Raw genomic sequence first — 16,216 nt, 5'->3', positions numbered from 1 at the left:
GAACCCTGCTTCCAGCTTCAGAACATGGAAGAAAAACCATGAATCATCGGTGACAAAGTCAGCAAGTTTTGAGCCGAGATTGACTTCTGTTGGGAACCTTGGTTTGCCGAAGCCTGTTCCGAAACGATTCTCAGGAAGCTGGCGCGGTGTGTCAGGTCTTTTTTGGAGCAGTTGGTCTGCAAGTAGGCGACACTCATGAGCTGGGGTGTTACTGCTGAATAGTGCCAGTGGTATTAGCTCTCCGGTAAGGTACCACAGGTGTCGACTGAACGCCTTCAGTGTGCTACTGGTCACTATGGTGTTGAGTTCCTGATACCGTAGCAGCTTCTTGTACAGGAGGAGGTCATTCCAGGGCGCATCTACACTGATGGAGCATTGCATCCACCAAGTGGAATAGATGAGTGTTGCAAAGGTGACGAATTATGTGAGCTTCTTTCCCTGGTGCTTGGCTGTTATTGTTCCAGATGGGAGATCCTGGATTTGTGTCTCAAACAGGCAGATTTTCAAACAGTAGATCAATTTCGCCAGCCACCTAGCTTCGTGTAAGGCACCAGGACGCTGAAATGTTGTAGTAGGGTAGTCAGGATCGAGATAGACTGCACACAGCTGTAGAAATTCTTTGTAGTCGTCCCGTTTCTGTTCAACTTGTGATGTCACGAGTTGCAAGGTTTCTGCACGCCATTCATCAATTAGATCTTTACCTTCCTCGGGAAATGACGCTAACTGTATTCGGTGCAGTGGCTGATCGCTCTCATGGGGAATCAAGTTCCAATTTTTCCTGAGACGAGTGAACAGCATGACATCTGGAGACTTGGATGTCTCGATCTTGAGATCCTCAAACACGTGCGTAAGAATGACTTCTCCTACGTGATGCCGACAACCAGACCACAAAAGTGGACGTTCTAGGGTTTCCTGTATCTGAATGCATGCTGCGGACACATGCCCTGTGTTGCTAGCAGTCGTATCAAACACCATGTTGCAAATGGAGTCTGTGCAGTTCCAACTGCACAGCAAATCAAATGTGAGCTTTGAAATGATTTCTCCAGATTTTTTATCAGTTCCAGGTTTGTAAGCAGGCACACCAAGAACCTTGATGTCTGTCACATCTCCAACCGCCACAGTCAGCCGCTCCTCATTTTCATATTTATTTGTGAGCGAGGGAAGCAGCTTGCCATCCCAGTGAAGAGAAGCAAACTGTGGAACATCCCACTTCTCCTGGTAACTTTCAGCTATTTGCTTTCCGATTTCTCGTCTGGATTTATCAGCCACAGCATACGATGTATATACTTTGGACACATCCCCTCCAGCTTCCTGGACGAATGCCTCAGTGAAAGCAGCCTGTTGTGATGGAGTCATCTTCATTCTGGTAGCAAGTGCAACCATTTCGGGGGATTTCATGATGTTATGAGGTATGAAAGCCTCTGTCCCAGAATGTACCACTCATCTGTGCTTTCTTCTCGGATGTGTATCCATAGAGGTTCCTGGTAAGAGATCCACTCCATCCTCGGTGTCACCAGGATCAGTATCAGAACTGCTCTCAAATGTTGCTGTAGCAGTTAACTCCGCCATCTCAGCTTCTGCCTTTTCTTGCCTTCGTCTGTCCAGAAGCTTGCGTTGTTCTGATCTTTGTTTCTGTTTCGCGAGGGAAGCGTCAAAACCTCCAAAGCTAGCAATACGATCTGTCTTCATGGACTGCAGGAATTTGATGTCCTCAGGAGTTTTCATTTTCTCTTCAGCATCAAGCGGCCAGAGTGGGAATGTTTTGGAAAGATCCTGCTCATGTTCATGGACTTTGCTCAAAACAGTTGGCATGTCACGGCGACTTTTGGGGATTTGTCTTAGTTTGGAGTTCTCATCGTGCAGCTTCAAGATCTTTTCACATGCTTTGTGATCACATATCAAAGGAACGTTTGCTTTCTCATAAAAAGGCTGAATCTTTGCAAGCACCAGCTTGGAACAATCCCACTTGGTTTTGTTGGTAGAATATCCATCCTGTATATGGAATATCAGACACCGAAGGACCTGTAGTGCTGTAGGCAAGCGAGATCCAGTTATTTCTGAATCAATGTCCGTGATCGATTGACCTCGTGCAAATATCTCAGAAGAGTTTCTTGTTTTCATTCTACTAGATCCTGCTGCAGTTGCTGGCGAGCCTGGCGTAGATTCATGCTGGAGTTCATCAGTTGAGCAGATATCAAGAACACCAGCATCTTGTGATGATTTATCCTCCTCCATAATATTTCCTCTCTGCTAGTAATTCTGGCAGCGCACACAAACGTATCACAAATGTGTGTCAATATCTACAACTGGGTAATAGCATCTGTGTCATGACAGGCCAAAGGCAAACATGTCAGCTACATCAGGATCAGTTCCTGCATAATGCATATACTTGCTACAGAGCAGATCAGTCAATCAGCTCATATTGTGACTGCATTGTTATGTCTAGACAATGTCTAGACTGTGCATGTCTAAAAATAGCCCAAATCTAGCAGCAGTTTCCATGGCAACTGTCTGGACATTTCATCCCTGGCATTTCTATTTACAACTTTACACAGGTAAATCAATTCACATTTAACTCTCAAGAAAAAACAACAACAAATAATGATACTAGTGCTGGAATTAAACACAGCCTATTTACCATAATATTGTTATAATGGTGGCTTATGGCCATTTTTGTGGAAATATTCAAGTGAATGGTGGGACACATAAATAGAGTCCAATTTTCATAAAAATTGACTAGGACTATTATTTTAATGATTGGAACAAAATAAAAACAGGGACAGGGCAACATGCTCATATGGGGGCACCGTGTGCACCCTACCTATCAGCCACTCTTTGCTTCCCATCACTAAGCCAGTTTCCAATCCAGTTAGCTACTCTCCCAGCCACTCTTTGCTTCCCATCACTAAGCCATTTTCCAATGCAGTTAGCTACTCTACCAGCCACTCTTTGCTTCCCATCTCTAAGCCATTTTCCAATCCAGTTAGCTGCCCTATCAGCCACTCTTTGCTTCCCATCACTAAGCCAGTTTCCAATCCAGTTAGCTGCTCTACCAACCACCCTTTGCTTCCCATCACTAAGCCATTTTCCAATCTAGTTAGCTGCTCTACCAGCCACCCTTTGCTTCCCATCACTAAGCCAGTTTCCAATCCAGTTAGCTGCTCTACCAGCCACTCTTTGCTTCCCATCACTAAGCCAGTTTCCAATCCAGTTAGCTGCTCTACCAGCCACCCTTTGCTTCCCATCACTAAGCCAGTTTCCAATCCAGTTAGCTGCTCTACCAACCACCCTTTGCTTCCCATCACTAAGCCATTTTCCAATCTAGTTAGCTGCTCTACCAGCCACCCTTTGCTTCCCATCACTAAGCCAGTTTCCAATCCAGTTAGCTGCTCTACCAGCCACCCTTTGCTTCCCATCACTAAGCCAGTTTCCAATCCAGTTAGCTGCTCTACCAGCCACCCTTTGTTTCCCATCACTAAGCCAGTTTCCAATCCAGTTAGCTACTCCACCAACCACTCCACAAAGCCCTCCTTGGTTAACAACCTTCTATGTTGGACCTTATCAGAAGCTTTTTGAAAATCAACATAAACTACATCCACTGCACCTCCCCCATCCACCCATTCAGAAACTGCTCATACAACTCCAATAAATAAATGAGTAATCCCAAGTCGACTAACTTTAATTATTTTGAAATGATTTAAATGATTCCCTATCCGTTCCTTTTATTTAATTACGTATGAACTATTAATTACGTATTAACTATTAATTATGTATGAAGTCTTAATTACGTAACCTATTAATTACGTATGACCTATTAATTACGTATGACCTATTAATTACGTCTGAACTATTAATTACGTGATCTATTAATTATGTATGACCTATTAATTACGTATGACCTATTGATTACGTATGACCTATTAATTACGTATGACCTATTAATTACGTATGATCTATTAATTATGTATGACCTATTAATTACGTATGACTAATTATGTATGACCTATTAATTGTGTATGACCTATTAATTACGTATGAATAGCCAGGTGTTGGCTTAGCGGTTAGGGTGCCGGCTTGGGATCCTAGGATCCTGGGTTCGAATCCCGATTGATCCCTGTATTCACGCCAGGGGGGTTGACTGAGCCTGTCATCCTTCCGAGGTCGGCAAATTGAGTACCAGTTTACTGGTAATTCCCTGTGTGTCACAAGAAGCGACTAACAGGGTTGGTGGCAGGAAGGGCATCCGGCCATAAAACATTGCTTCGAAAGGGGACCATGGTGCCTAAAAAAGGCCAACCCCTGCTCTGTGGGGAAAAATGGCCTCTAAAGGTGGTTCTTCCTATCCGTTCCTTCATCGATTCCAACACCTTCCCTCCAACTGAAGTCAAACTACCAGGTCTATAGTTCCTCAATTCTTGTCTCTATAAATGTATTACATAACGGTTACATTTGTTACTCTCCAATCCTCGAGATGGTCTCGTACCTGCCCTGACTCCCTTGAGCTGTTCAAGGTATCGATTAACATCAAGATTATCTGCTCCTCCACCTCCATCAATACTCTGATGCATATTATCTGGACATGTGAATCTTTTTATCATCCCTTAGTTCTTCGAGGTGTTTCTTTACTTCCTCCACTCCTATTTGGATCTTCACAAGAAGCCCTTACTCACCATCCAGGTGACAGAAACTCTCAGCTATTAGAAGGTTCCCTCTACCTTTATACCTCACTGGAATGTCAGCTTGTGGAGGAATGGATAAATAACCTACTCTGCTCCTTACACATTTGCTGTCATTGAAGGTTGCCCATTTCTCTGATGCAGACTGTCTGCACGTTACCTTTTCCCAATCTGGAGAACCTAACTCTCGTCTCATACCTTCAAAGTTTGCCTTCCTGAAATCTGAAACCTTACCCTGGTATTCCAAACTCAACATCTCAACAATATATTTGCACACACTATGCTGTGGTAACTTGTCCCCAGGTGATCGACCTGCACCACCACCATAATGAAACCATTACTTAAAAAATAGGGTCCTGCCTGTGCCCCTGATTGTTCTCATTTTAGTTGAGGCGATGGTCTTAAAATGTATCATATAAAAGTCTATTTATACTTGTATCAACAACATCTTATAACATCAGCTTGCACTTTGATCAGATGGTTATAACAGAACTAACCAAAATCTAACCAATCAATCTATTTGCCATAAAGCTTCTTACTCGGTGAAGTATTTATTTTGTTTGGTTAATGAAAACATCCAAAAAATATTTTGCTGCAACTGGTCTTTATTTTTCTATATAGAATAGTAACTCACCTTTTGTATCATCGCACAGGCATATTACTACATGGCCATCCTCGGGGACTCGGTGCTACGCTTCACCTGGGCCATCAACATGTCGATTCCTGAGATGGGATTTTCAGACCTGGGTGACGTCTTGGTTACTATCTTGGCACCTTTGGAGGTTTTCAGGTGGGTACAGATTGTTGCTGAAATTATTGATACCATTAGTAATGTCTCCATTTCAGCAGTCGAGACTTGCCAACACTGCCAACGTCGATAAACTGCTTTAGAATCTGACAAACTGAGACTAACAGAGAACTAGATGGTATTCATAGAATACTGTTATGTCGGTGGGTAAAGGAATATCTAGGGCCAGGTAGATCTGTATAGGTAGGTATCCGACTGTCGCTATAGGGAATCTACCTGTAATAAGTTCTGTGTTTTTAGGCGGTTTGTCGGGGTAAGAGTATCCTGTGAACATACAAGGGTGTTTGTGTGTTAAATAGTTGTAGGGACTAAGATAAACCCCTGTGTGTCAGACCTGGTAATCATTCCTTTGTCCCTTATGGCAACGCACACATATAAACACTTAGAGAGGTCCTTAGTGCACACATTAATTAGTTCCCTGCCCTTACAATGACCTTGGAAGAAGACTGGCAGGAAGCCAGATCGGGGCGCCGCCGCCAGCCGCACCACCAGCTGGCCTAGCAACATCGTGTGAGACGAGTTGTAACCACGCCCAGGAGGACTGTGATTGGTTGGCGTGGAAGGCGCGAATCTGGAACCAATCAGCGTGGAAGGCGCGACGAGGTTCGGCAAACGGCGGGAAGCTGCGAGGCCCTGGTTGGTGGCGCGCCAAGACCGACGTCAGAGGGAAGGTTACAAAGGGGCGTGCTGCACGACATTTTCTCTCTTGGCTCTCTTCGCGCTGGACCCCTTCGTATTTGACATCTCTCTGTGCTTGAAGCCCTTCCCCTTCTTCGCTTGTCTCTGGTCTTCATTGGCTCTTCCTTCTCGCGTGCTGGACCTTCGTGCTTCGTGCTGGGTGACGTCGGTTCGTCGTGGTGCTTGGAGCGGGATCCAATGCTGTTGGTACTGGAGCGAGGGACCTCGTGGCGTGCCGCTGAGCGAGTCGCATCGAGGCCTGGCGAAGCGTGCGAGCGAGCGGACGAAGGATTTCTTCGCGCCGGAGCTTGGAGCCGCGTTGGACGGCGGACTCGACTACAGACAAAGATAAGACGCACCACATTTCCCCGGTACACGACGGACATTAATTTTATTAATTCATTTTCCCCTGTCTCGTATTTGGAAGTCGGTGTGGGATCCCAATTTAGGATCATTATTGGATTTATCATCGCGTTTCCCTGTCCTGACCTTTATTTAAAATAAACCCTTGCATTACTTTCCATTCTTTGTTAAACCCGTGTTCGTTTGAGTTCATTCCCTCTACAGGTATGCGATTTTGCCGCTTCTTCCTCTTCCCTTCTTTCTCCTGTGCTGTGAGAGCAAATCAATGTTTGGTTGTCGCCTCCATTAAAGCCGTTCGGTCTTCCGCGGTCCCTGGTGTTAACCTTGAGGGATTCGCACGACAATACTTATCCTGCGCAGTCAACTTGTTGAGAGCCAACTCTTCTGTTTTTGAACATTTTTTTTTCTTTGATCCAATATAGCTGCCAGACCACGTGAGCGATGACATCATAAATTTATAATCTCTAATATAATTGTTGCGTAGATCACGCTCAATACATTTCAAACTGATCAGACTAAGCGTTGTCCCTGTCGAATTATGACGTCATAACGAAGGCACCGATGACGTCATCATTAACATGTCTTATTCCCCAAGGGGAGTGCTTGACATCGAGCCATATTTCAATTTTTCCCATGCATCGTTTTTGAGATTAGAGGTGCAACTTTTTTCGATTTTTCCAAGATGGTGCCTGTACCACGTGACCAATGACGTCATAATTATCATTAGAACAATTCTACAGGAGGAGCCACTCATATTCTGAAAATTTCGTGTTCATCGGACTAACAATTGCAGAGGAATTTTTTTTTCATACTGATCAGGTCAAGCAGTGTACTTGTCGAATTATGATGTCATAATGGAGGCATCTATGACATCATCATTAACATATCTTATTCCCCATGGGGTGTACTTGACAATGAGCCATGTTTCAATTTTTTCCATGAAGCTGTTTGGGAGATATAGAGGTGTAACATTTTTCCAAGATGGTGTCCGTACCGTCCGTACCATAATTATCAGCAAAACATTATACAGGCGGAGGCGCTCCTACGGTAAAATTTCATGTCAATCGGACCAACGGTTGCCGAGAAAATGAAATTTTAAAATGCAGACACGGCACACGTACGCAACCGATTGTTTAACCTCGCATTTCGCTTCACGAGCGCAGGGTAATAAAGGTAGGTTTGATCATGGAGCGTTTTATTACCTACAAAATCGAAGATTTTTTCAAGTATATTGGTTGGTCTTGTGTGTTATTACTTGCCGGAAAAGATTCCGGCAAGTATGTTGATCGGTTGGTTTGTCTGTCTGTGTGCAGCACTACGTCTACACCGTTGCACGTAGAATTGCCAAACTTTGCACACGTATTTGTCTTGCCCTGGAATAGACTGTGCCCAATTGATGACGTCATCAGTCACGTAATTCGGCCGCCATCTTGGAAAAACCGAAAAACGTTGCACCTCCATATCTCCGAAAGTGCTCAACAGAAAAAATGGAGTCATGGCTCCTTGTAAAGAACTCTCCATGGGGAATAAAATGTGTTAATAATGACATCATAGGTCACGTGGTTCGGCCGCCATCTTGGAAAAACCTAGCACCTCCATATCTCCGAAAGTGCTGAATAGAAAAAATTGAGACATGGCTCATTGTAAAGAACTCTCCATGGGGAATAAAATATGTAAATGATGACGTCATCAGTCACGTGGTTCGGCCGCCATCTTGGAAAAACGGCAAAACGTTGCACCACTATATCTCCAAAAGTGCTGAACAGAAAAAATTGAGACATGGCTCATTGTAAAGAACTCTCCATGGGGAATAAAATATGTTAATGATGACCATCAGTCACGTGGTCGGCCGCCATCTTGGAAAAACGGCAAAACTTTGCACCAATATATCTCCAAAAGTGCTGAACAGAAAAAATTGAGACATGGCTCATTGTAAAGAACTCTCCATGGGGAATAAAATATGTTAATGATATCAGTCACGTGGTCGGCCGCCATCTTGGAAAAACGGCAAAACGTTGCACCACAATATCTCCAAAAGTGCTTAACAGAAAAAATTGAGACATGGCTCATTGTGAAGAACTCGCATGGGGAATAAAATATGTTAATGATGACGTCATAGTTCACGTGGTTCGGCTGCCATCTTGGAAAAACGGCAAAACTTTGCACCTCCATATCTCCGAAAGTACTGAATAGTAAAAATTGAGACATGGCTCATTGTAAAGAATTCTCCATGGGGAATAAAATATGTTAATGATGACGTCATATGTCACGTGGTCGGCCGCCATCTTGGAAAAACGGCAAAACTTTGCACCACTATATCTCCAAAAGTGCTGAACAGAAAAAATTGAGACATGGCTCATTGTAAAGAACTCTCCATGGGGAATAAAATATGTTGATGACGTCATCAGTCACGTGGTCGGCCGCCATCTTGGAAAAACGGCAAAACTTTGCACCACTATATCTCCAAAAGTGCTGAACAGAAAAAATTGAGACATGGCTCATTGTAAAGAACTCTCCATGGGGAATAAAATATGTTAATGATGATGTCATAGGTGCCTCCATTATGACATCATAATTCGACAAGTACAAAACTTCGTCCGATCAAGATGAAATTTCTTGAGCATCATCAAGGAATAAATTAGTTTAGAAAAATAATGACGTCATCGGTCACGTGGTTCGGCCGCCATATTTGTCTAAAATGGCCGATAAAAAAGTACATTCCGGCAAGTCCTCGGTCTGACCGATTTTTCATTCTGTCTGTTTGTCTGTCAATCACCAACAGCAATTTTAAACCGATCTTCACGAAACTTCACCAGACGGTAGTTTGTCATAAGGAAGAAGCCTATTGATTGAGGTCAAAGGTCAAATCAAGGTCAAACTTCTAATATAAATTTTCATCTGAAAAATGATCAATTTTAATCTGATGGACCTGACCTCTGATTAAGATCGTCAATTTAAATCAATGAAATGGACAATTTGATGTATCCATGGCAACTTTTTATTTTGGGGAGGGGTCGATTTTGCGAATATTGTGCTCTGCGTGACGTCTTTCTTGTTTATCTCATTTAAGATGAAAACTTTTACATTTGTGACAGGCGCTTCGTATGGAACTTCTTCCGCCTGGAGAATGAACATTTGAACAATTGTGGAGAGTTCCGTGCCGTCCGAGACATATCGGTAGCACCCTTGAATTCGGACGACCAGACATTGCTCGAGCAGATGATGGATCAGGAGGACGGCGTTAAGAATCGTCGACTGAAACGAAGCCCACCGAAACGCCTTTACAGCTTCTCGAGCCGGCTGCGACCCAGGTTGGAACATTGACCCGCAATATCAAAAAAACCTGCAAGAATGGCTATTGCATTCCTCATAAATTGGAATTACTTTAACCATCATAAGCTGTATACGGATCTATTTTGGTTTCCTTTTTTGAGGTCAACACCCATGTTTCCATATTCCAGGTCGAGAAGTCGGGATATTCGCGTGCTCGTAGATGACACGGATGATGAAACTATCAACGCATGAGCACCTCTTCCTGCATAAGAAAATTTGCATCTGTCTTCTCCTGGTGACTTTCTTGGTCACTTTTATTTCTTTGTTTTTGATGATTTACATCATTTACCATCCGTTTATTTGTATTTGTTTCTGGTTCGAGCTGGACAAAACAAAAACCATACTTTTGTATGTCCATGAAGGCCTGTCAGACAGGTCGAGCATGGACGGGGATTTTTTTTTCGAGCATCCGGGCCGGTTAACCGAGCCGGGCAACAGGCATGTCCCCCATTCCCCCGAAGAATTGGACGCTCCATCATAGCTGCTGGCTTCGTCATCAGCCATAAGCCGTGCGTACAATAGGGTGCGTTACCAACGGGCCTTCTGCTGTGATGATATTGAACGGCACAGTCACAACTGTGCTTCATCTTCGTTTTACCTCCGGAATTTTGGATACGTGCACACGACAACGGGACAATCTCCGACATCTCTGCGTGCCTATGATAGATATTTACATGTGCCCTTTTTACAAGGTATTTCTTGAGGTTCTGTTCGCTGGGCCCTGCAATATTTGTGGACGTCGAAACCCGATTTGGCCTTCAAGATCTTGAAACCATTTGGGTTTTTTGGTATAAAAGTCCGTGCACTGTGTACTGATATCCGTGGGTGCATCGCCCCGTTCCTACCCCCATCCCGAACGCATTTTAAGACGTTTTGCCAAAACCAGCCATCATCCAATGCAAATGGTGTGAAACTGCATAGCACTCCTTGTATCGAAGGCACTTGAAAACATTTGCATTTTTTGCAACTTTTTTGTTGAAGAGGGAAGGTAATCGAGAGGGATGTGTTTTGTAATTGTTTTTTTTCTTTTTTTTTAATGTTACATCTGCAGGTTAAAGCGGATACATGTTCAATTCTGTATACAACATTTACCACCAAGTCTGGCTCGACAGGTCTGCCATGGGGACCAATGGGGCAGAATCGATTATTTTTTTCCCCTCAAAATGAGAATATTTTGTCTGTATTGGGTGGTTTTTTGCAGCTTGTAATCTCTGTTTTAATTTTGGCTTTGTAAAGATTTTTGCTTTTGTTTTAACTTTAGAATGCGGGGGAGGGGGTGTTAAGAAATTTTGTATTATTTGGGTAAATAGTGGGCCTTGTAGTTATTGTGTGTACATTTCATATCGGGATCCCCCGCTTCCCCGCACCCCCAAGGAGGATAAAACTGCTGAACAGTTTGGACAACAGGACGGATATAATTGTTTGTGTACAATAGCTTTAGCTTTCATTGACCACTCCCAACAGAGAACAAGGTTGTTGTTATTATTTATTATTACCAAAAAGCAGACCAGCTCAGCATGGTCACATTTCAATGTTCCCATCCTTTCCATCTGGTTCTTGTGAAAAGTGAGAGTTCTTATTGGCTTTGTGTTGTGGTAGTCTTCAGTTGCGTGCAAGTACAAGTGGCGTTTAGCGTTGTGGGGGACACGGGACCCTACCTTTTTTTCGTGCGCACACAGGTACGTTTAGAAAGCGAATGCTTTGAGATTTGCATGCAAAGGTAACAAGTTGCCCTTTTGTGGTGGACGCAGTCCACCCCTGCATCCGTTTGCTGGGGAATCCTGACGTTTCCTCCCAGTTTGGCTCACGGATGTTTGAAAGTCGTTTACAAAAGACTACGAGGGCAGTTGCACATACTGGCAACGGTTGCCCCCTCTTCTCGACGTCGCCGTAGGACGTGGACATGAGCCGAGTGGTGCACGGACGGTTTTGAAAAGTTTATTCCAAAGCACAGAAGCAAATGTGTGTCCAAGATTGCGTCGTGACGTGTCGTACACTTGTGTCGATTCCTGTGCATTCTACACGTAGCTGGGTAAAAATGCCATGCCCAGTGTTCCCTAGACCCTTGTGTAATGAAGTTCGTTACCCATGACCGTTTGTATCGTTTGTATATCGTGGTGACGGCAAATGGGGGACGTGATTAGATGGAGTCAGATTGGCTCCCCGTTATTTTTCACCTTTCGATCAAGTGCACGGCCCTTGTGACATCCCATCCAGACAGGGGTACCTGCATGCTCGTGTCACGTGTTCAGTTGCTGTGATCAGTCGTATGCGATTATTTTCGGTGAATGTGCTGTCTGCAAGAAATGGGAAAAGAGTAAGTTTTCAAAGTGATGATGGGAAGGAATATAGTCAAAGAGTTCTGCTTTATTCAGTGTTGTATGTTAATTTATAAAGAACACTCACTTTACTAATGTTGATTAGTAGTGAAAATAAATTAGTGTAAAATCGTTTGTTGTACATGCTACTCAATCATCAAGATTTATAAATTTTAAAGCACAGTGTTGACTAAGTTTTGCATGGACCCATCAAATTCCAGCACAGTTAAAATGCAAAGCATCATGGGAAATTTGCCAAACACTTGGTTATCACCCCCTTATCTGTTGCCAAAAACAGAACAGCTGAGGCCCAGCAAGTTCATTGCCATTCAACCAGAGGACATCATCTCTTCTCCCCACTGAAACCATGCTCAGGCCATACATGGTCCATTTACAAAAACGACCCCTCACCTTCCCTGATGTTGCTACATCTAGCTTGCTTTTGTTTTTTCCCTCGGTCTTGATGTTCTTGTCCATCACAGGCTCGACTTGGTACGCAAGGTTCTTCAGCTGAAAGTTTTAAATGTAAACCATCCATTTTTTAAACTTTATTCCATAACGGTGTAATTCATGAATGGGTGCTGTAATATGCAAAGATTATAAATATAGGCCTCTCCTTCACTTGTACAACATGTGGCCATGGGAAGAAAAACAAACTTTCAAATCAGGAGCACCAAACCCTTCACCCAAATGTGGGTCCACCTGTACCATGTGCGATGGCCTTTTGGTCAGAGAAGGTAAGAAAACTTACCCCGTGGACTGATCTCTTATGGTAGCATTAACGTAATGATGTGACGGTGCTGTGGCCCTATCACTAATTGTTTATAGTGAGCAGATTATGACGGTTGTTATGATTAGTTTGCCTTATAGGGGAAGCTAAGCTCTAGATTGTGGGGAACTACTCTTGTTGCTCCAACATTGCCTTATACTCTACCAAGGTCCCAATTTTCCAGGTGCTGGCAGTAGCAGCTTTCCTGCTTCCAAACTTAAGTAAACTACCAGGTTTGTCAGTTGCTGTCAATTGTTGTCCACTTTTCTGTCGATTATTGGTCATGTCCTCACTGCAATCTTGCTCGTGCCTCTCCCACCCCAGCTCTGGGTCCCCACCCCCTGCTGTATTCCCTCCATCCCATGTCCCTTCAGCCTGGTGTTGGCTTAGCGGTTAGGACGCCGGCTTGGGATCCTCGGATCCTGGGTTCGAATCCCGGTTGATTGCTGAATTAACGCCAGGGGGGTTGACTCAGCCTGTCATCCTTCCTGTCAGAGGGCAGCAAATTGAGTACCAGCTTGCTGGTAATTCCCTATGTGTCGCAAGAGGCGACAAACAGGGTTGGCGGCAGGAAGGGCATCCGGCCGTAAAACATTGCTTCAAAAAGGGGACCACGGTGCCTGAAAAAGGCCAACCCCTGCTCTGCGGGGAAAAATGGCCTCGAAAGGTCGTTCCATGTCCCTCCCCCCACTGCAACCCTCCCTCTCTCTGCTTCACCCCCACCTTAGCGGCAAAGTTGTAGTTTACATACATAGCTCTATCTCTAACTGACTGTATACTGCCATAACTCCAAAGCCCAAAGAGAAGCTTTGCCTGCACTTTCCCATACCCTAACACCTCCTGTTTCTGTGTTCTACCTTCTTCCTAAGTGACTCCTACATCTCTATCCCTCTCTCAACATGGACCAACTTAACTCATCCCAACTCTCTCTTCAACTAGCCAAGGAATATCCATGATTTCTTGGGCCTGGCTCAAACTGTGAATTTTGTCACACATCTACTTCCTGCTCTGTTCATCCTATAATTTACCCTTCTGTCTAAGTCAGCCAACAGCAATACATCACAAGAGGGATGCAAAAACGGATCCTTTTAACTACAGACCTATAGTATTAGCTTACTTCCATTTATAAGCAAAGTCATGGAAATAATCACAGTTGCCGTCAAATCCTTCCTTTTCTCCAGGAGCCTGATCTCAGACCATCAGTTTGGATTCTGACCGTCATTATTCTGGACAGGCTGCTTCTGCTCCCCCAACAATACATGGAGGCCCTCAATCTCACACATGAGACCAGCGCCATCTCTGGACATATCTGAAGCATTTCAATTTGGCACCATACGTTGTTCTCCAAACTCTCAGCCAATGGCATCCAATGTCACCTGCCAGAGTCAGCATGGGGCTCTCAATGAAAATTAGCGGGGGCTGGGCTATACCAGGAAAACGGCCCCCACGTCATTATGGAACCACCAAGACCTTTTACTGTTTGAACCAGGCACTTGGGACTGAAGAGTTCCCTGGGCATGTCCATATGTTGAGAACTTGGTTGAGGATGATTAATCAGGCCATATCACATTCTTCCACTGCTCGGCAGTCCATTGCCTATGCTTCTTGTACCACTGTATCTGTTAATAGGCGTTGCCAGGTGTTGAGTGGTTTGTGCACAGCAACCTGCCTGTGGTATCCCAGCCCGTGACATGATACCGGATGCTCACGACCCACATTTAACGCTGCACAGTTTTTCTGCCATTGCTCCTGTTTTGCCCCGCAGTCCACACCAATGCCCATGGATCTCGCTCGTCAAGTATGCGCTTTCACCTCCTGTTGCCTTCGATGATGTCTTTCCATCTTTTTCCCAGGGTGACATCTTAAAGCAAAGACAGTTCCTCATATGTTAGCAATTCCCACAGCGTTTTTCACTGACGCACCTGCCAAATGTGCACTAACAATTATTGTACCCCGTTCAGTCATTGAGGTCTCCTCTCTATACTAGCTGTGGCCTACATATACATATATATATATATATATATATATATATATATATATATATATATATATATATATATACATATACATATATATATATATATATACATATACATACACACACACAGGAGGATTGCCAGGAAGAGATTTGCATGTCATGCACCGGTCACATGTGTGGCAGCCCCATACTTTGCATCTGACGTTTCCATTATTTTTTTGTCATCTGTACCTTGCACACCTCACTTAGGCTATGAGCCAGACCCCCCAAATTGACCGGTCGGTACCATACAGATGGAGTAAGGCTCATTGTGATTTTTAGCAAGATATATGTCCCTAGATATGAAAAAAAGTGATAGCAGTGTATAACTCTCGGCCATCTCTGTGTTATCACCCGAAATATTATTATACGCCCGCTTCGCTTCGCCAAAAAATGTGATATTTGCTAAAATTGGAATAAATATGTTTTTAAGGACCACAGAGTGCCAATAATTTGCATACTGGATGCCAACTAATATAGTAATAGAAATATAGAACATTTGTGGGGGTTATTTATCAGTATGTAGTATGTGTTTTAAATGCCTGTAATCTGTCAATTGTGTTAAAAATTGATTGGTAATAATACTGTATAATAACAAGGCGTATTTGTTCGAGAGATCATGATAAACCTAGAGTGTGGAGCAAATTTGCATGCATTGTGAAATATAATGTAGCTGATGTTACAAACCTACTTTAGGATACTAGCTAATACCAAAAATTACACTGAGATACCAAAAGTAGTAGACGAATAAACCTAAAATGTTCAAAAGCTACGTTTCGTTCCAAAATATCAAAATTAGGGGGTATGGTTGAACATATTTTGAACTTTGCCAAAATATGTGCCCCAAACAACCACCATATTACAAAGTAATGATATATTCCAATGCAGTGGTTCCTTGCGAAGATTTTGAGGGGTCAAATGTTACTCTGGGAGTTTTCATTTTTGAAATATTGACAAAAATGTACAATGTGAATTCTGAACTCGAAGCGATTTCGATCACTTTTTCACTAAATTTAACATATTTTTTGTCATTATATCAATATTTTGATAAATAACCCCCACAAATGTTCTATTTTCTATTACTATATTAGTTGGCATCCAGTATGCAAATTATTGGCACTCTGTGGTCCTTAAAAACATATATTTATTCCAATTTTAGCAAATATCACATTTTTTGGCGAAGCGAAGCAGGCGTATAATAATATTTCGGGTGATAACACAGAGATTGCCGAGAGTTATACACTGCTATCACTT

At 43.3% G+C, this 16,216-nt stretch overlaps 2 protein-coding genes across 7 annotated transcripts in view; one reads left to right on the top strand and one right to left on the bottom strand.

Annotated features, from left to right (window-relative positions):
• The window catches only part of XPR1 (xenotropic and polytropic retrovirus receptor 1), a 186,052-nt gene extending 173,744 nt beyond the window's left edge, over positions 1–12,308 (top strand). For all 4 annotated transcript variants that reach the window (XM_068124915.2, XM_068124917.2, XM_068124918.2 and 1 more), the window contains 3 exons: positions 5,330–5,466; positions 9,621–9,836; positions 9,987–12,308. In XM_068124915.2, the coding sequence (XP_067981016.1) occupies positions 5,330–5,466; positions 9,621–9,836; positions 9,987–10,050 (417 nt within the window). In that variant the 3' untranslated portion in view covers positions 10,051–12,308. The remainder of the gene's footprint in view (positions 1–5,329; positions 5,467–9,620; positions 9,837–9,986) is intronic.
• The window catches only part of LOC137432755 (nucleus accumbens-associated protein 1), a 151,598-nt gene continuing 147,587 nt past the window's right edge, over positions 12,206–16,216 (bottom strand). For all 3 annotated transcript variants that reach the window (XM_068124923.2, XM_068124925.2, XM_068124924.2), the window contains one exon: positions 12,206–12,686. In XM_068124923.2, the coding sequence (XP_067981024.2) occupies positions 12,568–12,686 (119 nt within the window). In that variant the 3' untranslated portion in view covers positions 12,206–12,567. The remainder of the gene's footprint in view (positions 12,687–16,216) is intronic.

This window comes from Myxine glutinosa, chromosome 8 (assembly GCF_964187855.1).
Source record: "Myxine glutinosa chromosome 8, kmMyxGlut1.1, whole genome shotgun sequence".
Classification (NCBI taxonomy): domain Eukaryota; kingdom Metazoa; phylum Chordata; class Myxini; order Myxiniformes; family Myxinidae; genus Myxine; species Myxine glutinosa.
The sequence above is the reverse complement of the archived record's forward strand: the minus strand, read 5'-3'. Positions and strand labels throughout refer to the sequence as shown.